We start from the raw sequence: 25,882 nt of genomic DNA on the forward strand, positions 1-25,882 counted from the left end.
AAATACGGACGAAATGTCTGTTGTGTGTAGTTCTTCTGTATTTGGTAACATATCGGAGACTGTAAGGGTCCGTATGTGTTCATATATGTTCATTTATTTAGTTATTTAATATAATTACAGACGTTACAGTAGGCTGTTTCGCACTGTCATTGATCTGCAGTTATAATTCAACTCATGTTCATTGAAAAATTAGTAATAAACATTTCTACACAAGTATTTATGTGTGTAAAGCATCTGTTTTATGAGAAGTGCTTTTCATATGATATGTAAGTGACCCGTACAGCTTTACTGTAGACATTTCCTCGAGTGAAACTTTGTCATACACCACGCCCACCAAAAGGGTACCCTTGTTAGTGGAAACGCAAGCCTGATAAAGGTGACCCGTACCAAACCTAACCGTACCAGTCAGTGGAAACGAGCCATTAGAAACACAAAAAAAAAAAAAAAAAAAAAAAAAAAAAAAAAAAAAAATTCACAAGTTAGTAAAAAGTGGAAGCCACCACATTTTTCAAAGATAAAATTAGGGATAGAGAACCATAAGGAATTATTGCTATAAAAGACAATTCTTTATTCAGTTGATTTAAAAAATATTGTTAATAGTTTTGAAATCTAATGCATTTAATCCTCTTTTTGATATATTCCTAATTATGGTTTCTCTTTTATCATACTCCGTATTCTTGCTATACTAAGATTGTCTATTTAGTGTATGGCCATTATTTCACTTTTGGATTGATTAACTAATAGACCTGATGCATCAGAGAACAGCTTAAAAGCATCCAAAACAACTGGGACCTCTTTATTTTTTATGAATAAACAGGTGTCATCTGCAAGTTGGCTGATAGTTAATGTTGTATCTCCTATTTCAACACTTTTAATTTGGGAAATGTACAGTATAAAGATTTAGGGTTTCTTCAACTAATAAAAACAAAAATAGTGAAATTGGTCACCCGTGTCTTATGCCTCTCCGAATAATAAAACGAGAAGTACCACCACTGCACTGAAAAAAAATTATTCAAAGATGATTCCTTGGATTTACTCTTTTTTTTACGTTAAGTGGTTGTAAACAATTTATTTGGGCTGAATTTAAACAAACAAATTAAGTTGAACATTGCTCAATTTAATTTGTTTGTTTAAATTCAACACAAATAAATTTTTGCAACAGTTTTGCATGCAACACTTTTTTCAGTGTGGCTAAAGAAACACTGCTTGAAATATTATTATAAAAATGTCTTCATTATTTTTTAAAGGTTGGATCAAATAATTAAGTGTCTGATACATAAAACTATGTTCAACTGTATCAAAGGCTTTGTAAAAATCTAAAAATAAAATGATAGCCTCTTCATTTACTAACTCTGAGTAATCCAACAGATCGAATACCAATCTAATATTATTTGAGATAATTCTTTCCCTCATAAATCCAGATTGAGAGGGAGATATGATTTCCTCCAAACATGGTTTTAACCTGGTAGCATATAAATATGCTAGTAATTTGTAATCTGAGTTGAGTTGCGTAATTGGACGCCAATTATCAAAGTAAAGACTGTCTTTATTCAGTTTTGAAATCAAGGTAATTACTCCTTGTTTCATTGATTCTGTAAGTTCTCCATTGGCAGCACATTAGACACCTAAAATATAGTTTTCATGTTTCACATACCTCCCGTTCTGTAAGCCTGTTTCCCTCATTTCAGGGTTAACATACACTGTTTTCACTTATCCTCCTTTCTGAATCATGCCCCTGTCCTCAGTTTCTGATAAGTATTTTTTGAATCGCGTTTGCCTTTTCTCGGGCACCGTAGAAGTGGGAGGGCGAAGCGACTGTTAAGGGTGTCGTTTAGAAAAAGTACCGCGTAAAGAGATCTAGGCCAAATAACATTGTTCTTGTTGCTGCAAGTTATCGTTATATTTAAAAAAATTGTTTAAAAGAGCCATGTCTTGCAGAAGAGGAGCCTTGATTGTTCTAGAAGGAGTTGACAGAGCAGGAAAAACCACACAATGCCAAAAACTAGTGCAGGCGTTACAGCAGAGCGGACGAGCAGCAGAAATGATGCGATTTCCAGGTGAAAATAACACTTACACATTCATATACATGCGCTGCCTCGTCTTAAACAATCTAAAATGAACATCTTTATGAAGCTTTACTTATGTTCTGACACTGAAACCGTGTTACCGTGATGAAATTAAACACGCCGCAGTTTTGCTGTTTGTAATATTTGTATTTTTGTTAATAACATTGAGTTACAAATCAATAATACATACGTTACGATATAACTCTTATCTCATAATCTTAGTGAGCGGTCTTACATTACCTAAGTTAGACCTGAAGGACGCGATGATTTAGCAGCTTTTTAATCTTTGTGTTGTATTTTTGTATTGATGACAAACGTTTTTCCCCACAGACAGAACCACTAAGATTGGACAACTCATCAGTTCATACCTGGAGAAGAAGAGCAATCTGGAGGATCACACCGTTCATCTGCTGTTTTCAGCAAACCGATGGGAAATGGTGTAGGTCTTCATTCAGGGGTTCCCACGCGTCCTGGAAATGTAGAGGGTCGCGGAAATGACCTGTACATGTATAGAAATGACCAAATGCCGTGGGAATAATTATTCTTGTCTCTAGCTCAGAGTTTCTCAAACCTTTTCTGTCATTCCCCACTTAAGATCAGCGAAGGGGTTCAGAGCCCCATCTGTCCCCAATCAGCCAAACAAAATGCTAATAAACTAGGACTATAGTTAAACTGTTCAAATGTATTTTTTGACATCACATTTTTGTTTATCAGCTCTTCCGTGTGTCTTGGTTTTCTCTTCTTTTTTCCTGTTTTCTTTTTGTTTCATGTCACAACCCTACTTATTGAATATTTTATAGCTGCTTCAAGGTGTGAGCTTAATATGGATATTAATGATATTAACCCTAAACTTAAATGTTTTTGCAGATAAATGTCTGATTCGTTTCACGTGCGTTAAAATAGTTCATCCAAAAACGAAAATTTATATAATTGTTATTAATATAATATCAATAACATGGGCTATAATATAATTGATATTAATAAAACCAAATATTATTATAATCCCATAATTTACTCAAGTCATCCTCTGTTTGTGCCCTTTTCTTCCAGATGAACACAGTTGATGCAGTTTTGAATTATCTCGACTCTTCCATGCTGTATAATAGTGTTGGGCAGTTGTGTAGTTTAAGCTTCCAAAAGCTCATAACTATCATAAAACTAATCCACATGCCACCACACTTAAGAAACAGATTGATGTGTTTATGTTGTTGCCACATGTGCATTCTCAACAACTTCTTGGCTGACCTCTGACACCACATATGATTATGATGATGTACTACAGCTCAAACAAAAACAGCTATGCAAAAAAACACACGCTTTTCTCTTACAGTGAACTTCTCAGACACTTATCTTCTTGTTTTCCACTTTATCCTTGTGTTATTCTCATTCACCTACTCTCACCAGATCTTTGCTACGAGATCAGCAAAGAAGTTGTCAAGTATGCACATTTGGCACCTTTTTCATTTTTAAATGTACTATTTCTTAAAGTGTCCACCCATCTGTCAGTCAACCAATCCGTCTGTCTTTTTTATTTAAGGCCTGTGATGAAACAGAAGTTGGAGGAAGGAATTAATCTAGTGGTGGATCGCTACGCATTTTCAGGAGTGGCTTTCACCAGTGCCAAGCCTGTAAGTGGTTTAATATTTCAATTACATCTAATATATACTCACGGCCACTTTATTAGGTACACCTTAGTAGTACTGGGTTGTACCCCTTTTTGCATTCAGAACTGCCTTAATTCTTCGTGGCATAGACTTAACAAGGTAATGAAAATATTCCTGAGATTTTTTATTTTTTTTCCCCCTTTAGACCATTCTCTGTAAACCCTAGAGATGGTTGTGTGTGAAAATCAGCCATAGATCAGCAGTTTCTTAAATACTCAGACCAGCCCATCTGGCACCAACAACCATGCCACGTTCAAAGTCACTTAAAAAATCACCGTTCTTCCCCATTCTGATGCCTGCATTAAACTGCAGCAGACAGTCTTTACCATGTCCACATTAGGCATGGGCCGGTTTAAGATTCTGACGGTATGATAACCTTGCATATAAATATCACGGTATTGAGATTACTGCTCTAAAATGTTCTTTTAAATGTCTGTGTAAAAAAGAAATAATTTTCCCCCTTTGTACACAATATATTTTGATTTGGGAAAGATTTAAAATATTTTGAAACAGTAAACATGTCATGCTATGTAATTCTAATGAATCATTTGTTTCTAAAACACAGATCTCTTTAAAACAGCATCTTTAGATATCTTTTGTGCTCGCGATACTGTTGTCCTTAAAAAATGTAAATAAAAAGTCTTACACATACCTTAGGAACGGTAAAGCAGAAAATTTTGTTGGTTTTAAAACCTTGACTTTTTCAAACCGCGGTATACCTTGAACATGGTTATCGTCCCATGCCTAGTCTACATGCCTAAATGCATTGAGTTGCTGCCATGTGATTGGCTGATTAGAAATTTGCATTAACCAGCAGTTGGACAGGTGTACCTCATAAAGCAGCTGGTGAGTGTATATATACACCGTGGCATTGATTGTGTCGGTATCAAAGTTTCAAAAAAAGTGTCAAAATATAGGTCTAATATAACTGATAAATGAAATAATGTTCCGTTACCCTGTTGATCAAGAATCCAGACAATGTAGCATCACGTTTATCACAACAGAAAAGCAGCAAAAATAATTAATTAAAATGCAGCCTTAACAAGCATATCATTCTAAGATAGAAAATTTGTGTATACTTGCAAACTGAACTTTAAGTCAGACCAGACACTTGTTTGTTTTTTGCCTTTTTATTCCTGGACCAGTTATCAGGAACTCTTATTTAGGTGAACATATTTAGATATAAACCTTAATTTCTTCTTTTCAGGGCTTCTCTTTAGAATGGTGCATGAATCCAGATGTGGGACTTCCAAAACCAGACCTGGTCATGTTTTTACAGCTCAATCCCAATGTGGCTGCAAACCGCGGAGAATACGGAAACGAACGATACGAGACGAGTGCTTTCCAACGTACGGTTCAACAACGGTTTGAAGAGCTTATGCAGGATGCCTCAATCAACTGGAAGGTGATTTTTATTTTATAATTTTATAATTTCTTTATCTTGTAATTGGTTTCATTAAAACAAAGCACCACAAAGGCCTCTAGCAGGTGTTGATCTATACCAGTGGTTTTCAGACTGTCGTACGCAGGCTTCCTTCTAGTGGCATGCAGAGAAATACTGAATAATGAAAGAAAAAAAAACACACAGTTTTAACCCTTTTGATGCAAACGATTACACTGATGTAATCAGCATCAGACTCAACTCGCTTTGGCGCAGAGCCAAAGAAAAAGGTGTGCGGCACTTGCGGGGCAGATACACTCTAGAGAAGCGCAGACCAGTGTTGTTGTGTTGGCATTTCAGTTACTGGAATACAGTTAACTCGGGATTCTCCCCATGCTGCATCATTGGTAAAATAATTATCACAAATGTGTTAAATGTGTGTTCAAGTTGTGTAAAATAATGCGTGTTTTCGATATATATAAAGGTATTTGTTTAATGTTTGAGATCCACTGATCTATACAATGTGATATCTGTCAGTGACTACGTTTACATGGACATCAATAATCGATTTATTTGTCTTAATCTGAATAAGACAATAATATGATTAAGGTGTTTACATGAGTTGCTTTTTGAATGTTCTGTTCATGATCCCGTTTTACATGTTATAGCACATAATTCTATTAACATCATTGTGTCACCACGCTATCCACATTTGCTCCAGAGTTTCATGTAATTTCGGCTGTTTAATTTTTAATTTGTCGACTTTAACTGCAGTTTGGTACTTTCACTTTCATTTAGAAACATTTCATTCATGCCCCCTGTGATAAACGAGATATTGGATTAAAGTATGAACTGCTGGAAGAGTGTTGTTTTAATGCAATTTGATACCGTATGAAATATCCTGTCGCAAAATGCGGCGAAAATCCTACACGATGGTAATAGTTTGATTAAGGTGTTTACATGTCTGTACTGCACTCCAGTAATGTGACTAAAATCGGCATACTCCACATGTATTCATTCGATTTCTGTTTAGTTCAATTGACTTTAGTCAGATTAAATTAATCAATAATCACTGTTAACATGGTAGAAGCTTAATCAGAGTATTGCCTTAATCGCATTAAAATAGGATTATTGGTGTCCATGTAAATGTACCCAATGTCAAAGAGAATGAATTCACAGGAGTAACCGGATACATGTGTTGGTGATCTATTCTGTTTTACTGCATCATTGCATTTTTCTAAATTAATTTATGTGGCCAATATTAGTTTCCTATAGAAGTCCATTTATGCATATGAATATCTCCATTATGCCCTGTATATTCAGATCTTTACACTCAGATCTTTAGGATCAAATAAACTAGACATTCCAAGAGTTCAGTCAAAGCAGGGTGAATCGGTTTTCAGCTACTATGCCCCTCACTGCTGGAATCAGCTTCCAGAAATGATCAGATGTGCTCCAACATTAGGCACGTTCAAATCAAGACTGAAAACACATCTGTTTAGCTGTGCCTTTACTGAATGAGCACTGTGCTATGTCCGACAGATCGCACTATTCTATTTTTCTCTTCTTTTTCATTCTTTTATAACACATTTTATCTGTTTTTATGCTTATTTATTTTTTTTTGTTTGTTTGTTTTTACCATTTTTATTATTTGTTTTTATTTTTCTTATACTTGTTTCTTTTATTCTTGTTTATTTAAAGCACTTTGAATTGCCACTGTGTATGAAATGTGCTATATAAATAAACTTGCCTTGCCTATATTGCTTTCTGATTGGCTGTAGGTCATTGCAGATGTGTCTTTCAGTCCAAATACTTTCACACAGCAAAATTTTTAATCAAGTGACAGGTCTGCTATTCTCTCCAATGGCATCTTTGATAATTTACAATGCATGCCTGTCAGTCACATGAACAAACACTGATTTGAGTCTGATTTCATACATATGTCTGCGATTTCACAAAACTTGTTGGCGAGAGAAACCCGGGGCTAAAATCGTTCAGTGTGTGAACTCTGCATTAGCATCTCTTATTTGGTCTTTCTCTCTCTCTGTAGGTGATTGATGCTGCGAGGACCATAGAAGAAGTCCATAAAGATATAAAAGACTTGAGTGATAACGTCATCAGTTTAGCTGAGGATCAGCCAGTTGGAGAGCTATGGAGGTGAACTCATCTCTGCCGATGTTTTTATAAAGTTCATCTTTTGTTTTTCTGTTAATAATAGAGAAACTTAAGATTTAATTTTATTTTTTAATGATTAAATAAATAATTCATAAAATAAACTTGTGTACAGAGATTTTAAACATGAAGACAAAATCATTCTTATATATTACACGAGCCATCCTACCCAGTGTGCAAACGCTCAACCTTCCTCGGTTGTCATTTACAATATCATACAGGTCCAATATATATCATCATCTTTCACTGGTCTGGAGTAAATGCTAAATTTCATCTGATTAGCAGAACTCCGGACCTAAACCATAAAATGTGTTATGGCAGACCTGTGTTTTAAGTTAAGGGGGTAAAAAGGCACCATATCACTTAAAAATGAATCAATAGTGTTAAGACTCAATATGGATACACATAAATGCGGCTAAGTACATACATACTGATGATCCTGAGTGCCTGTGAGGCGACACCTGACCTCGGCTCACTCACAGAGCAGTCAGTGGAGCTGTTGAAGAAGAAAGCTGTGTGTTTGCCACAGTGGCCTTGAACGTCAACGGTGTTCTTCTCTGTCCTCTTAGGGGAGATCTACCACAGAATTCTTAAAGTCTGGCAAATGTAACCGTTCTTCACAAAGACAGGATTTCAAATTCTTCATCCTCAGAATCAAAGAAGCGCTCGAGTCGATCTGAATCTGAGAAATCTGGAGAGGGAGAAAATATAATATTATGGTTAGTGTATTTATAATGCTTTTGAAATTCTGTATGCATGAAGTTGTAAAGGACCTACCTGGAGTGAGATTAAGTACATCAGCGGTGATTAGATGAGATGGCTGACTGTCTACTAATTCAAACATGGGAAGACCTCTACAGTTTGAAACCTGTAGAAGGGAAAAACCAAAGTGAATAAGAGATTCACAAGCGGAGGCTATTTAAATATAAATTTATATATGAGCACCTTACGAATCTGTGCACACCAGTCATCAAAATCATCCTCAGTTTGGCAGAAGAAGCCCTGACGGACAAAAAGTGGCACACATGATACTGTTATTCAAACCAGTTACTTTTAAAATGTTTTGACACCTAACGACAACTGAACAGGTGTTTAAAAAGCTAAATTCACTTTCGGAAGCTGTTTGGACAGAACTGTGTGTAGGTACAGTGTCTGCAGTCATGTTGGAGTGATATAAACACAAAAAAGCTCTTCTTTAAATTTCCTGACGTTAAAATAGGATCCAAATTCCAGTGATTTTGAGGCCCAACGTGATGTAGAAGTGTGGATTTCCCCGCACCCTGATTTGCTTGACAGGAGCGGATTAACATGTGTCCACAGTAATGCGTATAAACATGTCCACAGAACAGGATTTGCAAAGAAACTGGGATTTAAAGATCTGTTGCAACTCTCTATGATCAGCTGCAGCTTACGAATAAGTTTTGTTGTTTAAATTAGTGCATGTTTTTAATAAAGAAAAGACAGTAAAATCGCTAGTCTCAGTACAACTATAAAATTATAAGTGGATGTTTCAATCACACAACTGGAGTTCTGGTTTGTGGACGTTAAATCCGTTTTATCCTGTGCAGTAGCATAATGGATACAGCATGTGTGTACTGCAAAATTTGTAACTGCATTTAAGTGTGACTCATCATTTCAGAAAGGCTTGAATAGACTCCATCACAAATACATGAAATAAACTTACTTGGTATTTTTGACTAATCGGCTGTTTTTCTGTTTCATCCGTGTCTGTCTCTATCACTGACTGCTGTTCATCTAACAAAGCACGAAAAGCAGGCACGCAAGTGGAGATGGTGAGGGGGGGGGGGGGGGGGGACCAGCTCATTTGCATTTAACGGTTAAATGTTCTCCCCACCCACCATCTCCACTTGCGTGTTTGCGTTTCGCTACAAACGAAGCTACACTTTGCTCTGAGCCCAGAATGGGGCTCAATGCATTTTCTGCATTCTATTAGAAATAATCTGATGGGTGTTTTGAGCTGAAATTTTGCAGACACATTCTGGAGACACCAAAGACTAATCTTACATCTTGTAAAAGGGGTAAAATAGGTGCCCTTTCACGTTCGCTTGGCACACTGTTTAAACAATTGCAATATTATTGTAAACAATAAACAATGCACATCCTCTATACTGGAATGAATGTCTTCAACATTAAGCTGTACTCACAGCAGCGATAGAAGGATCGAGCTCGCAGATATGCATCCGGCATGGAGGGTGCTGACAGTGGTACGAGTCGTCTGTGAAATGGCCGTCTTCACTGGGGTCCACAGCTGGCTGGGTGGTGTGAGGGTCTAAATAAATGAGCTCGTCACCTGCAGGGCAGCATCGAGAAAAGTATATAAGGTTATGCATATGTACTTTTAAATCAGAATATTGCTGTCCTGCAACACTTTTCCGCTACTATTGCATTATAACAGCAGTGGTTCTAAAACCCACATTTTATATTCGGCATCAAGTTGCTTAAAAATAATCAAATACATGAAAAATTATTAGCAGCACAAAGCACATTGTGACTATCAAACTGTTTTATTATAAAAATAGTCCACTTCAAAATCAGAAAATATGTGGGAATGTACATCGCACATGATTTCTGATTTTGGAGACAGGACTTCATGTTGCTGACATGAGTTAAAATAACAGTAGATGGGTTTGTGAAACAGCATTACTAATGTTTTATTAATTGTATCACTGCTTGAGAATATGATAATGATTAGCTCTATTCTAGAATTGTATAGATGTGTAATACATATTCAGTCTATAGTTAGAATTTCACAATCAAAACATTAATGTCAACAATAATTCACCTATAATAAATGGAAAAACAGGCCTGCTTTGTAGAATACTAAAATGGTAACATTCTGAGTGACTTTCATAGCCTGAATAATTTAATATATAATATCTTCAATGTTTCCCAGTGTTCGGTTCCGCTGTGGAAAACAATTATAAGTTGGCAGTCCATCCCGCTGTGGCAACCCCTGATTAATAAAGCCCAAAAGAAAATGAATAAATATTATGGATTATTTATCTGAGACCACTCAGTTTTCATGGCTGTGAAGTGCTCCTATCCCATATTTGATGCCTCAATATTTGTTTCACTATTGGTAAAGTAGATATTAGTTTACTTCTTAAACTCCCATTTGAAGTGGTCATTTTGAAATCAAAGCTCCTAAAAATGTATATTATACATGTAAGACTAAATTAAAAGGTACCGTCTGGTGACTGCATTTGACTTACAGCAAGTGATTGCCAGTTGTTGAGCGTGCAATGAATTGCACAGAGCTGAAAAATAGACTAACTATAAAAGCAGACATGGCAAAATGCAAGCTGGGGTGGTATCCTATGTATATACTGCATTACCTTACACAAGTGTACAGTAGTCAACATTTGAAATGGGTCAAATAGTTTTTCAAAATTGTCCTAGAACAAGAATAGGCATTGTTTAATGGGTGTTTAAGGACGACTTTAATGAAAGGTTTTGAACCACGTCAAGTGCTGACTAATATATTATATTAGACATTTGCATGTAATTGCTCATATATATGAATATATATATATATATATATATATATATAGATAGATAGATAGATAGATAGATAGATAGATAGATAGATAGATAGATAGATAGATAGATAGATAGATAGATAGATAGATAGATAGATAGATAGATAGATAGATAGATATAGATAGATGAGCAATTCCATGCAAATGTCAACGTTGCCATGAAAAAAAAAAAAAAATTTCAAAATAGCAAAACTGTTTCTGCGTTTTTTTTGTTTTTTTTTTGTGTAGGTCGGTATTTTACAGTGCTTTAAAAATTACTCAAAAATGTCTCTGTCAAAGTCACACAAGTGGCAATTTCACATCCGTCAAATCCATAACGACACTTTTTCCTCATAAATACAAAAAATGTCAAATCAAATAAAAGCAATCATGTTTGTTCTATTCACTCTTATCCTTTTGATAAGCATCATTTCTTTTGGGTTGTGCAGTTTAATTAACAGAATTTCTACAAAGTATATTGTCTACTGTAAACTAGCAGACTTTTTTGTCACATCCATACGCATGTTTATCTCTCCTATTTAAAATATAAAAAATGTAAACAGGTTGATATTTTTCTGCTCCCACTGCTCCCACTGCTCAAAACTAGTTGTTTTGAAAAATATAGAGATGTTTCAATATAATGTTAAAGGGGTGGTCCAGAATGTAATTTTAAGGCTTGTTGTGTTAATAAGATGCAAAGCAATGTGTGCTCATGTTTCACATGAAGCAAATCAAGTTATTTTTTCATCTCACTTTGATTATATACAGCTACTCAGCTAACATGAAAACGACTGATATATTTCCTAGTTCCTCTGAAAGGCCCACCCTCAAGTGACTGATTGGTCTTGTGTCATAATGTGCTGCGATTTGCGGATTGGCTCCACGTCACGCCCGTACAAGCATGTGCGTTTTGTGTAAACAGTCAGTCAATCTCATGGCCGCTCTCTAAAATAAAATCTGACTAGTGTCTGTAACGAGAGAAAATGGGGTGCGGCTCCTTTAAGAGAGTGTGTGCCATTGTGTGTGCCTTGTGTGCGTCACTGTGTACAATATGTACTATCTGTTACACGAGAAGCGCATGTGTGCGGGATAATTAATATTGAACTGTAAGCACTTCTGTCTCTGTGTTGTGTCCTTTGGAAGCCCAAATAAAGAAACAGAGAAGCTCTGTGGAAATAGCATTTTCTCTCTCTGCTGTAACGTTACAGAGCCTCTGGCCACACCCCTTAGCTGCACAGTGTGTGTGCGCAGTTAAAGTACGTTTGTGATCTCACTGGCCCAGAAGTATTTTTTTGTAGTCCCCAAAATTCGTTCATTGTAGGCTTCGCTAAGCTAACTCTGTAATAACCAGGGTCTCCCTTTGCATTGAACTTTCAGAGAGCATTTTACATTCAGAGATGCTGTTTATGTTCGCACAGCTACATTACACATCAACTAAAGTTTAAAATATGATATCGTAGTGGACCACCACTTTAATATATACTTCCTCTGTCAATTTATGTTATGAGATTTTACTGCAAATGTCACATCCATAACGTTGGAATCGCTCATATATATGTATGCCTAAAAAATACCATTTGAATTATTCAAATCTTTAAAAATAAAAGTATTAAATATTATTAGCATTTTCCCCTATTCAATAAAATACTCTTGGAAAAAAACTGCAGTTGAAATGCTTGAAATGACACAATCTTATTGAAGTTATAATTAATAGCATATAAAGTCTATGACTCAATACTCCTGAATGGGTATTGAAGAACCTAAAATATCCGGGATCATGTCTAATTGTCAATAATGAAATCCAGCTAAAGAAGTAATCTGATGAACCGACCCCAGGAATGTCTTTGCATGGGTGTATAATGATTTTCCTTTTCACAAAGCCAATGACTATCAATTGAGGACTGACTTTATGGATTTACTTCCAAGAGCTCTCCTTACCTACAAAGCCAATGAAGTAGTGAGCGCTGTTTGGCTTCCCACCAATTACTCCTAAAGACTGAGGCATCATGAAGCATTGCTGTACATAAGACAAGAAAATGAAATCAACCATTCAGCATATATTTAGTGAAGACATTCTGACTGACCTTAACAGTGAGGCATTGAGCATTTAAATCTATTACCATGTAACAGATTTACCTTGAGCGGTTCAATATAGGCTTCATTGATGTCACTGAGGCCCAGTCTTAGAGGAATCAGCAGAACAAGGGGTTTCCACAGAGCAGTCTCCTCCTCAGCCAAAGCACAAGCTCCTTCCAAATCTCCATTCATCTCCCGAGGCTCTTCAGAAACGGCACATGCACCCCTGTCGAAGTCCAGCCATGGCATACACAACCTCTCTGAACAAAGGCAGACAAAACGAACATTATCAAATACCACAAGTCAGATATAGGCTAAATGGATCACTTATAATGGTTGTGAAATTAGATTTAACACATATCCTGACATAAAAAAACCCATTATGAAACAATCGTGTAAAAAGATACAACACAAACATAAAATCCAGAATTGTGAGTAGATAAGCATTGAATCCATCGCAAATGTACAATTATTCAAAATGCAAGAGTGAACGTTTGATTCTGTTGTGTTTTTAACTCACTACTTTTTAAAACCACAGATTTGACAATAGTATAGTTGACATTTATACCATTTTGTGCTTTAGCTCAAGATGCTAACCTCAAACAAGATACCAAATGAGATGTCTAAAGCTATGGTCACACTGGGCTTTGTGTGTGCGAAATTCTGTGGTGCGGCGCTGCGAAAAGGGGCGGGATTAAACAAGATGATTAGACATTTAAAAAAGAGCTATTGCTCCATGTTTTAAATTTCCGTCCAGAGAGGTCGTGTTTTGATCCTCGATTGGTCTCACGCAGTCAAGGTATGCGAATCACGATAACAGAGTTGACATTTTGTTATTTGGGTATCCTAAACAATCAGTAGGAGCAAGTGACATGCTTTAAAGGTTGTTATGCCTTTTTATAACCAATCTAACAGAGTTGACTAGAATGAAGGGACAGGCAATAAAATACTTTTTAATGACTAGAATTACAAATAATACAGAAAATAGGTGTTTCATGCAAACGTTTAACTTAGTGGAGCAAAAACACACACAAAAGATGAAAATTAGACTTAATTATTTAATGATAATTCAATACTAATCATTTCTTACATTTATATAGCGCTTTTCTGGACACTCAAATCGCTTTACAGATTTTGGGGGAATCTCCTCATCTACCACCAGTGTGCAGCATCCACCTGGATGGCGTGACGGCAGCCATATTTTGTCAGACCACACACCAGCTGACTGGTGGAGAGGAGACAGAGTGATGAAGCCAATTATGATATGGGGATGGTTAAGCATGGTTTATACTTCTGTGTCGAGTGATCGGCGTGACCCACGGCACATGCATTGCGCGTTGACGTGCATTTATACTTCTGCGCACTGTTTGTGTTGCTCTGCAATAACACTTCTGAAACGCTAGCTGGCAGCAGGTTTTTGTTCCTCTGTGTCGAGTTTCTTTGCTCTTGTTTTGTTTTTTCTGAACGCTACCTTAAATGTACAAGTGGCTCAAACTTCCTCATTTTAAGGCGGTAACCGGCAGACGTGCAACAACTTTAATCATAAGGTAAACACAAAACAAATCCATCTGGAGCTTCTTCACAAAACCCAACACTTGTAAACACTCACTCCAACGTGTTTACATGGCTCTCGGTCCCACCCACAATCGTCAGCGCTACCAAGCCAACCAATCACAGAGCTTGAGCTACGTGTCGTTGCGATGTGTAGTTACATTTTTAGAAAGATGCACATCAGCGATGGCCACAGCGAGGGCTGTGCGACCACGCGAAGGCTGCGCCGGAGCATATGCATGCGCTTGATGCAAAAGTATAAATTAGCCTTTAGAGGGCCATGATGGACTGAGGCCAGTGGGCAAATTTGGCCAGGATGCCGGAGTTAAACTCCTTCTCTTTTTCGAAGGACATCATGGGATTTTTAACGACCACAGTGAGTCAGGACCTCAGTTTAACGTCTCACCCGAAAGACGGCACTCACCAAGCAGTATATTCCCAGTATATCCCCATCAATATACTATTATACAATATATTGAAAGGTGCGGGTCAGCGACGGCCACGGCGAGGGCTATGCAACCACGTGGTGGCTGCACCGGAGCATATGCCTGTGCTTGACACAGAAGTATAAATCAGCCTTTAGGGGGCCATGACGAACAAAGGTCAGTGGGCAAATTTGGGCAGGATGCCGGAGTTAAACTTCTACTCTTTTTCGAAGGACATCCTGGGATTTTAAATGAATACAGAGTGTCTGGGCCTCGGTTTAACATCTCACCCGAAAGACGACGCGCACTCAGCAGTATATCCCCATCATATATTTTTATACAATATATGCCCAGTCCCCATCAATATACTGAGGCGTTAGGACCCACACAGAGCGCAGGTTGAGGGCCCCCTGCTGATCTAACACCACCACAAGTGGGTGACCATGTGAGAATTGCAGAGACCTGGCTGCCGGCTTGCCAAGTTAAAGTTAAAAGTATGATTCAGGAGGCAGAGAAGAATAGGTATAGTGGGAGTCTTTAACTTCATATTTTAACGACAAAATATCCAATACATACAAACATGATTTTTAGATATAACTTGATGTTATGCGTGTTATTATTCAAAAATTTCGATAAAGGTTTATTTAGGAGATGCAAAATGTACCTGTAAGTTTAGAATCATGTGTGATATGTGTGTGTGCCTGTGTATCCTTTTGAAAGGTACGTTTAAATCTGCAATTTTTAAATCAAGCTACAGTTTTTCTGTCCAGTTTATCCACATTAAAACAGAGAACAATGTTTCCTCAAGCTATTGTAGAAAAATGCACTTTTCTGAAGGTGAGAAAGAAAAAGTTGTTTACTAAAAACCGCAAATGTCACTCGAGGAAAGAAAAAATACTTTGATTAAAGTAATCTACTATGTGCCTCATGTGGGGTGTATAATAAAACACTAAACATCAGCCAGGTAGCACCATGCCCACAGTGAAATATGGTCCTGTTAGTGATATTGTTATTATATTGATGCACTCTTAAACAGCAAACACTGGCAATCTGCTTAAGAATAATGAACGGTGCAGAACTCCTGGAGATTTTGACAAACAAATCTACTCCCTCTTGCCAGAAAGTAAAAACGAAGGAATTCATTAGGGCAACAACCCAAAAGCAGACTGCCAGTATAACACTGAAGTGGCTTAAAACGAAGAAATTGATACCCTTCAGTAGCTTAGTCAGAGTTTTGACTTAAATCTCACTGAACATCTCTGAACGGACGAACCACCATTCATCAGTTAACCTACTGATACAATAGTTTTGCGAGACGTAGTGTGTTAATATTGCTTCACCACATGGTGTAAACTTAAAAAGGACCTGAGCCTTAAAAAAGAAGGTGGTTCAGACAAGCAGTAAACAAAGTTGACAAATAGTTAATACCTGCTGATTAAATAACAATGATATTTAAGTATTTCAGTTAATTCATTTATTTTTATTTCTTTTTCAGCAGCACAGTTTGCTTAGGCAATTGATTTAATCAACTTTTTTTAATTCATCAACTTTTTATTTTGTAGTAATGCAATCTCTTCAAAAAAATAAATAAAAAAAAACTAGGTCAGTTTAAAATTCACCAATCATGCATCACAGATGATCAAATTTAATGTCATTAATTATTTATGGTCTTCCATTAAAATGACTGGTAATTTATGTACAATATACAAAACATGTCATTACTTATGAGCACCTTTTTTGGTATTTTTGTGCAGATATCTGTAAAAATCAAATCTGATAAGTTATGCAAAATGATTTTGAGAGTATAGGAGATTAAAAATATACATAAAATACACACAAAATAAAAAATAACTTCCAATTAGATAATAAATCCAATTAGAACCACTCCAGCAACTTGTTCTTTCCTATAATATCCACTAAAAGACACAAAATATTACCTTACAAGTTGTATTGTGCATAAATCATCATATAAAAATTTGCATATTCAATAATACAATTTAAATTAATATAAAGGCTGAATATAGACATCAAATCTGCAGACTCTTCTTCATATAAAAGATTGCACTGTATATGCAGTAGCATGTCTATTCTACATTTTTAGGCAGATAACGAAAAGCTTTATGTCTGTTTAGAAAAGATGTTTATGTATATACTCATGTGCTTGACTCATTGGCTTGGCTGTAAAGTGCCATCTACAGATATTTCTCTAAACAGCCGTGTACTTATGAATTCTAAAAACAATGAATTATGCTTACTGCTATTTATTGTTTTATTTTTTTCAGTGACTGTTTTTAGTTTTGTTTTGTTTCAGTTTTTAGTTTATTGCGCATTTTTATTTTATTTGCATTAATTAAATGTTTTTAGACCAATATTTTACTCTTCGTTTACTAAAATAACCTTGATCAGCTCAGAGATTTTCATCAGAATCACAGATTCCTTTCTAATTAAGTCCACCAAAGGCACAAAAAGTCTGCAGCTTCCATTCAGACCCGTTTATGAGACAATCTGAAAGAGAACTCACTGATTTCCTCGATGACCACAGTATTGTCCATAGCTACATGAACTGCCAATCGGCTCCAGGAGTCAAAAACTGCAAGTTTCCTACACGGGCACAAATGTTTAAAACAAATTATAATAATTTCAAGATTTCAGTAGTGTTTGCCAGTTACATTTAATAAGAATAAATTCACAAAATAAAATGCTAAATATATACATTTAAGTAGACTTGGACAACTTACTTGAGTACCTGTGCCACTGTATTTGGACCATACCACTGGCCAATCGACTTGCCCTCACCAACACCCATCTGAGCTGAAGAAAATAACATACCATGTCATCTAGTCACTTTCTCAACAACAGAATAAACTTAAAATGATGATCCCCCAAAAACTCACATGACTTATTAAAATTAAATACCATGTTTAACTAAAAGGGTGCACCTTGGTGGATTACATAATAAACATATATACAGTCTACTGACCACAAAGCATTTTCAGGAGCCACTGGTATTCATTTTGTTTAGACTATAAAGTTTGTTCACTCCTTAAGGGCCAGTAAACATCAACTTGCACTTAAGGAATCACTAAGGAGCACACTTTCAGCCAAACATTGTGAATTACCAGCAAATAAATGATTTGTGATCAATTATCTATTTAAAATTATTCACATATTCAAGCTGAGTGTGGATAAGTAGTACCTATTTGATGAATAGAATAATAGCTGTCCTTCTTGTCAATGAAAGCATTGAGGATACTGACATATTCTGGTCTTTGCCGCTGACCTGGACTCCATTTCCAGTCTAATAAAACATACAACACACATTACATCACAGGGGCGGTTTATACAACAACGTTTTCAGCCAAAAATTAGAAACCTTTTGCATTTTGCCTATTCATTTGCATGACAACAGTGCTTTGGTGGCTAAAAGTGTATACATTTGAAAATGCCTCTATTGTCATTTTCCATGCAAACACACAAAATGGAAATCTTAGTAAACGGTGACATCATAGTGTGCGTAGTATGTGTTAGGTATGTAGACAATGCAGTACATGTTGATTTTAAATGGACAGTTCACCCAAAACTGAAATTTCTGTCATCATTTACTCTCCCTTCACTTTTTCAAATCTGTTGTATTCAAATCTGAACACAAAAGAAGATATTTTAAAAACAGCTAAAAACCTGTGACCATTGACTTGATAGTATTTGTTTTTCTAACTATGAAGTCAATGGTTACAGGTTTTCAGCTTTCATCAGGGTGCTTTCATTCATTGAGGGTGAGAAAATAGTGATTACATTTTAATTTTTGAGTGAAATGTCCCTTTAAAAAATTAAGTGCGATTAAACATACACAACAGTGGTTGAGTACATGATAGTATTGTTACTGGTCACGAGTTTGTTAATTGCTTCTTCAGTAAAGTGTGGATTTACTTCACCAATATTACACTTTACCAATATTACATCCTCCAGCAGAGATTCATTATATACTTTAGGGCTGCACGATTATTTGCAATGAGACTAAAGATCCCGATTCAGCAAAAACTGCAATTGTCCTGTACATCTTGTCATGAAAACACAGCTCTGTGATTAGTAGTAAATCTCCTCCAAAGAAAATAGCAAGTATACCACAAAGAAGAAACACGGTTGGGAAATCAAACAGAGCAAATGATTTAACTGCTCTAATTAATTAAAGCAGGGGTCACCAAACTTGTTCCTGGAGGACCGGTGTCCTGCTGATTTTAGCTCCAACCCTAATCAAACACACCTGAACAAGCTAATCAAGGTTTTACTAGGTATACTTGAAACACCCCGGCAGGTGTGTTGAGGCAAGTTGGAGCGAAACCACGGAGGGACACTGGCCCTCCGGGACCAAGATTGGTGACCCCTGGATTAAAGTGACTAATAAAAACAAGACTAAGGAAACAGTTCACAGAATGATTCAGCTCAAAAACTCGACTCACGTTTTAAAGTGAGTTAGGAGTAAAAGCATGTAATGGACCCTTTTCATAAGCCTGTTATGACACGTTTAACGGTCATCAGCATCTTAAATTCTTGAAAGTTTTTAATATTTAGATTTTTTTTTTTAACGTATGAACATTTATATGTATTTATGTATGTAGTAAATCATCCGGTCACACTTTATTTTGATGGTCTGTTTGTTGAATATAAGTTATATTGCATCTACATGCCAACTAATTCTCATTAGATTATAAGTACACTGTAAGGTTGGGGTTAGGGTTAGTGTAAGTTGACATGTACTTGCAAAGTTTCTTATAATCAGTTAAATGTCTGTTGAAGGAGCATATCAACAGATATCAAGCAGACAGTCTACTAATACTCAAATGGACCATCAAAATAAAGTGTTACCATTCGTCTTTGCTTCAAATTACAAAAAACTAATTACTGCTTGTGCGAGGCGTTTCTAATGCACTATCTATGGGACAGAACAGTAAATTTGAAGTTATTCTCTCCTCTGGCTGCTGTTATTAGTCTCACACTATTTTTTTCCTTTTCCTCAAAGTGTTGATAACACCATCGTGGAGTTTTTCCTTTATTATTTCAGCAAATAAAATTGTAAAAAAAGTATTTGTTGTATTCTCCCATTTACTGCGCTCTATGTTTTGCTAACTATGTCAACTTCCACTACAGAGAAACCTGGAAATGTGAAAAGCGTCTATTAGATGTTGTATTTTCATGCGCTCTCAGATCAGCAGCGACACAGAGACATAGTTCGGAGAGGTGTCACAGAACAAGGATTCAGGATTGTGCTGATTAAATCTTCCTCTATCTTTTGCATAGCTTGTCACTGAACTACGGCCCAGTGTTGTAAATGCTGCCCCATCTGAAAGCAGCTGCAGGAGATTTACAGCTGATTACAGAACTAGTTTTACTGCCAAAATATTAATTAATATTGCCTTCAATTAATTGCCCAGCCATAATATTTATACAGCAAATTGTAAATACACACAAGTTGCCACTGACACACTATCACTTCCCTATAGGTACTGTACTACAGTGCAAATTACAGGCCTGGCAAAAAAAATTAACAGTACACTTTTTTTTAAATAAAAAAGTGATCATGATATTTAATAATGTTTTGATAATGTTCCTATTACAAGCTTAACTGTTCTGTAGTTACACTGTGTGATTGTGCAGTTTCACTATGGAAAATAAAACTTTCTAGGTTGATATGGCTAGGAACTATACTCAACTTCCAGCGTAATAATCAAGGAACTTGGCTAGAGCAAGCACAATGATATTACACAGTGCTGTTAACTAGGGCTGGGCGTTTAATCCAAAAGTAATCGAAAACGGTCATTCAAAACCTGTAATCGGTCGATTTTTTCCAGGTCGATTTTTTCCAATTACTTTCCCTACTGCATGTGGAGTCATGTTACCTTCAATTATTTTAATCCACCCTTCATTCAAAAATCTCTTACTTGTAATATGTGAGCATATTTACTGTACAAAACTTATCAGTGAACCATGAGGGCAAAAAAAAACATATAATTAATTAATTAATCTTTCATTAATCATAACTGAATTAAAATGTTCAATGAATCAAGATTTGATTTTAGGCCAAAACGCCCAGCCCTCCTACTGTTACCTTGCTGAGGACTATTTTCAGGTGCTGTGTGATATTGTGCAATGCTGAAGCCAAGATACAGCGGCAAAGTTAATTGATTATTATGTCCCAATGAGAGTAGAGTTCCTAGACATATCGACCTAGAAAAGAACAACTTTTCACTTACTGTTAGTCTTAGTACATGATGTAACTACAGAAGAACAGAAAACCTTTTTTTATTTTTTGAGCAAGATCCTAATGGTCTTATTTGATTCAATAATCTATGCTAAGATAAAAGTGCTCCCACCAGACCTGGAGATGAGCTGAATTGATTCAAAAATAACTGTTTAACTCTAGGGGACTTGTAAAATGGTAATATTACCAAAAAATTGAAATGTTCCTTTAAAACGCAAGGAGAAGGCACTGTATAAAGTCTCAGACAACAGCAGACCTCATAAATCACCATCTCGATACCACACACACACACGTTTCAGATGTGTTAGCTTTACCTCTGCCTAAGTGCCTGCAGATCAAAGCCTCCCCAAGAATCATCTGTCCACATCGAAGCATGCAGCCCCAGCCGGTATCTGAAGTGGGCCCAGTGCCACCTGTAAAATCACATCCATTAGCAAACCAAACTAAACCGGTCTATCTTTCCAGATGAATAATTAAATGGACTGCTTGGACGAGATCAGGATTGATGACTCTCACTCTCACCAATTGGCTGGAAGTTTTTTCTGTATGTGAACCACAAACGTGAGGTGACATCTGCCAGAATCTCATCCTTCTCTGCAACCCAAAATGAAAACCATGTTAGAAGCAAAACCAAAACTCAACAGCATAAAACATTTAATATTTCACGCTTTATGACCTGTTAGAGCACTAAACTGCTTTCCCAAAATCCAGACAGGATCAGAGGTCTCTGGGAAATCTTCAATCTCTCCAAAGCGCAGTGAGTCGTATGTGAGAGTAGCTGTTGGGAGGAAAAAACAATCATCAGCTTGTGGATGAACAATTTACAAACAAAGTAAAGCAAGTAAAAACAAAGGTGATATCTCAATCTGAATGAGCCTCCTTGTCTACTGTCCCCATTTATGCAAATTACACCATGTCAGTTGAACTGTATACTCAGTGTAAGCTCATAAAATAGAAATTAAAGTGTGCATCTGGCACTTTGTTTTGCCAAGAAGCCACAGAAAATAATTTGTGAATGGAAATAAAGCAACACAACTGACAATGTCCCATCATGACTGGGCAAATGTCATTTGAATCTAAACACATTCATACTATGAGGAACAATTTGAAGTAAGTTTAACCCCCTAACCATATACACTTTTTGAGTTTACACTAAAAATCGAATGTAGTTCGTAAAGATAAGTTAAAATTTTGAAAAAAAAAAAAAGTATGAAAAAATTAACTTTTTAGCAGGGTTAACCATGTAAAGAAGTGATTGTCAATACACTGTAAAACCCAAAAAGTTAAGGTAACCCAAACCATTTGAGGAAACCAATTGCTACAAACCATTTAAGTTCAAAAACTAATCCTAATGAGTACAGTGGACTTGATCCATTTGAGTAAACGAAGCAATTTGAGCACAGTAAAACCCAATAAATGAAGAGAACTCAAATCAACAGAGTACTGTAAAACCCAATAAGTTAAGGCAACTCAAACCATTTGAGAAAACTGATTGCTCCAAACCATTTGAGTTAAAAAAAAACTAATCAATACGAGCACTGTTAACTTACTTAATTTAAGTTGAAGTAATGAGGCATTTAATGAACTCATTAACTTCAACACGGAGTTCAAAACTCTTTTCAAATGAGTAGAATTACTTTCAAAAATTTTGAGTTAACTACACTCATTTCATTTGATAAAGTTGACTGTTGGGTTTTACAGTGCAAGAAAAAAAAACAATATCTAAACATTATATTTCATATAAATTCCCATTTTCAACTATTTAAGAAAGTTTTACAACTGTTCAATGAACACAAAAAAATGTTTAATGAAATAACATACAACTAATTAAGCATTCATTTCATTTAGTATCTGTAAGTTGATTTTAATAGATGATAAAATATATGAATTGAAAACTAAAGAATATTAATTAAATATTACATTTTCTTACACATAGCCTTTTATTAGGGTTTATACTAAAATAATTGTAAAGTGGAACCTGCTTTTCCTCAGCAATTTCACAGCTTTTATAGTGTTCCAAGTTAACACGGAGGATCTTTTACATTTCACTTTGTAAAATTAAAACAGAATTGTTCTATTTAAGAGGGTGTCAAGCACCAAACGGTTGAAAAGTCTCAATTTTACATGTTATTGACAAATATGTTATGAAAGTATGCAGAAATGTGATAACAGGATTTGTACGACCACCCTGAGGCATTTACCGCTCAACAGACACATACGTGCACTGGAACACTCCTATCATGTCCAAAAAATGCTGTCTATGTAGGCAGTTGACTAGACTCTAAAACACAACCCAAACAGCCTAACAGTTTCCACGGGTGGTCGTGCCATTTTGGTGCAATGACACCTAGAAGACAAAACTGTGTCCATCCCTCATCTGACATCAGACTGATCTCTTATACTGTCCAGTTGGCAGCAGTTGGGACATCTATGTACCATATTTAACGGCGAAATTCCAAAACGTAGAGGCCGCTACTCCAAAAACAGGCGCGTACTTTGTTGTGGAAAGAAGAATTTTTCTTTTTAACAGTTTCATGACATCTGGACAAATGACCGAAATGTAAAGAAATGTTTTCCTGCGGGTTTCTTACCTGCATCCATCCCGACAGTGATTCAGCCTATCTTGTTTGTTGTGTGTCCCTTACGCCGCACTGGCCAATAGGAACTCGCTTCCGCATAGATCACGAAGCGTCGTTTTAACGATAACCAATTAAACCACCTTTACGGACTGAACAAGGCGGGGATTGGTGTGTTCCGTCTGGAAAGCGGATGTAAACAACAAGCTGAAGTAGTTGGGCAATCCCATAGTTTTGGAATGTAACATAATAAATTGGCCAAATTATTGAGTGTCTTAGAAGTCTTATTTGTTTTTATAAGGCAAATAACATTAAGCGAAATGGTTTTAAACACTTATAATGGTGAAAACAGTTTTGATTAGTATAGTGTTTACTCAATCTAAATGTGCAAACATTCGTGCAAAAATTACAGATAACTAGAAAACTATATGAAGAAAAAAGAAATCTATAGTCCAGGGGTTTTCAAGCTGGCAGTTCTGGTGGCATTTGGAAATGTTTGAAGAAAAAAAAGTGCAGAAAAACGTTTAAATAAATGCAAAAAATATATATAAATAAACATAACAGACGTAAATGTAACAAATAAATACAATATTATAAAATAATACCAGCATATGATAAAATAAGACGTCAAATATTAAAACAAATTTGTATAAAACAGATTAAAATAAACAAGTTCGAAATGAAGTAAATAAAACTTAATCAATTTAAACTAAATATTTTCCTAGTATTATTCTATCATTGGCGGTTCATTCTGCTGTGGTGCCCTCTGAAATAGAGACTAAGCCAAAGGAAAATGAATGAATCCTATAATTTATCTAATGTAATATTCTAACTCATATAAACATTTATACTTTGCCCTGTAAATTAGGTCTTTACACAAGAAACCAGATGGCTTTTGGATTTTGAGGGTCTCTCATGAGAATATGATCACATTGAGGTCCATTGCATCTCCATTGTCTCAGATATATGATTACACAGTAAACTGAAAAGACAACAGGAAATTCGCCATTTAATGTTGATTTGTTACAGCACTAAATCAAAATAATCTTGTTGAATAGGAGAATGAGGGTAGAATTAAGTATTCAACGGCTTTTTTTTAAAGGTCTTACAAAATGATATGATTTAATAGCCATTTCTGTAAGTTAAGAACAATATAAACTGTATAAACTAAATATAACCTTGCCTAGCTGTAAATATACCCTGTATTACTGTTAAAACCTAGAGCTCTCTAATTATTATTCTTTCTTTTTCTAACTGAATTGTTTCCAATTTGCTCATGTCAGCAGTATTCTAACACGTAGCCCGTTAAAGATAAATTGTCTTGTATATAAATATAAGTGAACATAACAAACGTAAATGTAGCAAATAAATACAATATTATAAAGTAATACCAGCATATGATTAAATAGGACGTCAAATATTAAAACAAACGTGTATCAAATGAACAAGTTTGAAATGAAGTAAAGAAAACTTAATCAGTTTAAACTAAATATTTTCCTAGTAATATTCTATCATTTGGCGGTTCATTCTGCTGTGGCGACCTCTGAAATAGAGACTAAGCCAAAGGAAAATAAATAATTCCTATACTAATGTAATATTCTAACTCATATAAACATTTACTTTGCACAGTAAATGAGGTCTTTACCTAAAAAAGTAGAAGCCTTTCGCATTTTGTGGGTCTGTGAAGTGAGAATATGATCCCATTTGGAGGTCCAATGCATCTGCATCCATTGTCTTAGACATACGATTACACAGTAAACTAAAAAGACAACAGGAAATTCACCATTTAATGTTGTTGATTTGGTACAGTAGGGCCTACTAAGTCAACATATTGTTGAATACAACGAGGCTGGAATATGCATTCAGCAGCTTTATTGAAAGGTCTAATAAAATTATTTCTAAGATTTAATAGCCACCTCTGTAAGTTAAGAACAATATAAACTAAATATACCTTGCCCATCTATCCTGTGTTACTGTTACAGTTAAAACCTAGAGCTCTCTAATTATTATTATTTTCTTTTTCTAACGGAATTGTTTCCAATTTACTCATGTCAGCAGTATTCTAACACTAGCCCATTAAACAATATCATCCTATACACCATATGTAGGCTTACATTTAAGGGATAGTCAACCCAAAAATGAAAATTAAACATAAAAGAAGGTATTTTGGGAAATG

The 25,882-nt window shown here is 35.7% G+C and overlaps 2 protein-coding genes across 4 annotated transcripts; one reads left to right on the forward strand and one right to left on the reverse strand.

Annotated features, from left to right (window-relative positions):
• The first annotated feature begins 1,797 nt into the window (after positions 1–1,797).
• dtymk (deoxythymidylate kinase (thymidylate kinase)) lies at positions 1,798–8,984 on the forward strand. 2 transcript variants are annotated; one of them, XM_056459957.1, is made up of 6 exons: positions 1,798–2,057; positions 2,397–2,505; positions 3,604–3,694; positions 4,938–5,135; positions 7,162–7,268; positions 7,853–8,984. In XM_056459957.1, the coding sequence occupies exons 1-6, from the start codon at positions 1,928–1,930 to the stop codon at positions 7,875–7,877; spliced, it is 660 nt and encodes a 219-aa protein (XP_056315932.1). In that variant the 5' UTR covers positions 1,798–1,927; the 3' UTR covers positions 7,878–8,984. The 2 variants fall into 2 exon arrangements, with proteins under 2 accessions (XP_056315932.1, XP_056315933.1); XM_056459958.1 differs by lacking the exon at positions 7,853–8,984 and having other exon boundaries at positions 1,799–2,057; positions 7,162–7,272.
• Positions 7,336–23,789, reverse strand: atg4b (autophagy related 4B, cysteine peptidase). Of its 2 annotated transcripts, none has more exons than XM_056459956.1 (13): positions 23,722–23,789; positions 21,807–21,908; positions 21,653–21,724; positions 21,445–21,543; positions 18,071–18,172; positions 17,613–17,685; positions 17,396–17,475; positions 12,959–13,158; positions 12,761–12,839; positions 9,449–9,594; positions 8,229–8,285; positions 8,061–8,151; positions 7,336–7,974 (listed from the first exon to the last, which is right to left on the reverse strand). In XM_056459956.1, exons 1-13 carry the CDS (start codon positions 23,729–23,731, stop codon positions 7,901–7,903), a joined length of 1,185 nt encoding a protein of 394 aa, XP_056315931.1. In that variant the 5' UTR covers positions 23,732–23,789; the 3' UTR covers positions 7,336–7,900. The 2 variants fall into 2 exon arrangements, with proteins under 2 accessions (XP_056315931.1, XP_056315930.1); XM_056459955.1 differs by lacking the exon at positions 23,722–23,789 and adding an exon at positions 23,567–23,671.
• Between the last annotated feature and the right edge of the window lie 2,093 nt (positions 23,790–25,882).

Source organism: Danio aesculapii, chromosome 6, assembly GCF_903798145.1.
Source record: "Danio aesculapii chromosome 6, fDanAes4.1, whole genome shotgun sequence".
Classification (NCBI taxonomy): Eukaryota; Metazoa; Chordata; class Actinopteri; order Cypriniformes; family Danionidae; genus Danio; species Danio aesculapii.

Bases quoted from the DNA above. Each gene is read 5' to 3' on its own strand.
- dtymk (XM_056459957.1), top strand. From the start codon at position 1,928: ATGTCTTGCAGAAGAGGAGCCTTGATTGTTCTAGAAGGAGTTGACAGA. The intron at 2,506-3,603 runs GTAGGTCTTCAT...TTTTTATTTAAG, and splicing joins GCAAACCGATGGGAAATGGT to GCCTGTGATGAAACAGAAGT. The intron at 7,269-7,852 runs GTGAACTCATCT...CTGTCCTCTTAG, and splicing joins CCAGTTGGAGAGCTATGGAG to GGGAGATCTACCACAGAATT.
- atg4b (XM_056459955.1), bottom strand. From the start codon at position 23,666: ATGAAACTGTTAAAAAGAAAAATTCTTCTTTCCACAACAAAGTACGCG. The intron at 18,173-21,444 runs GTAAAGCTAACA...ATGTTTTATTAG, and splicing joins CTGCAGGCACTTAGGCAGAG to ACTGGAAATGGAGTCCAGGT. The intron at 9,595-12,760 runs GTAAGGAGAGCT...GCTGCCCTGCAG, and splicing joins CTACTTCATTGGCTTTGTAG to GTGACGAGCTCATTTATTTA.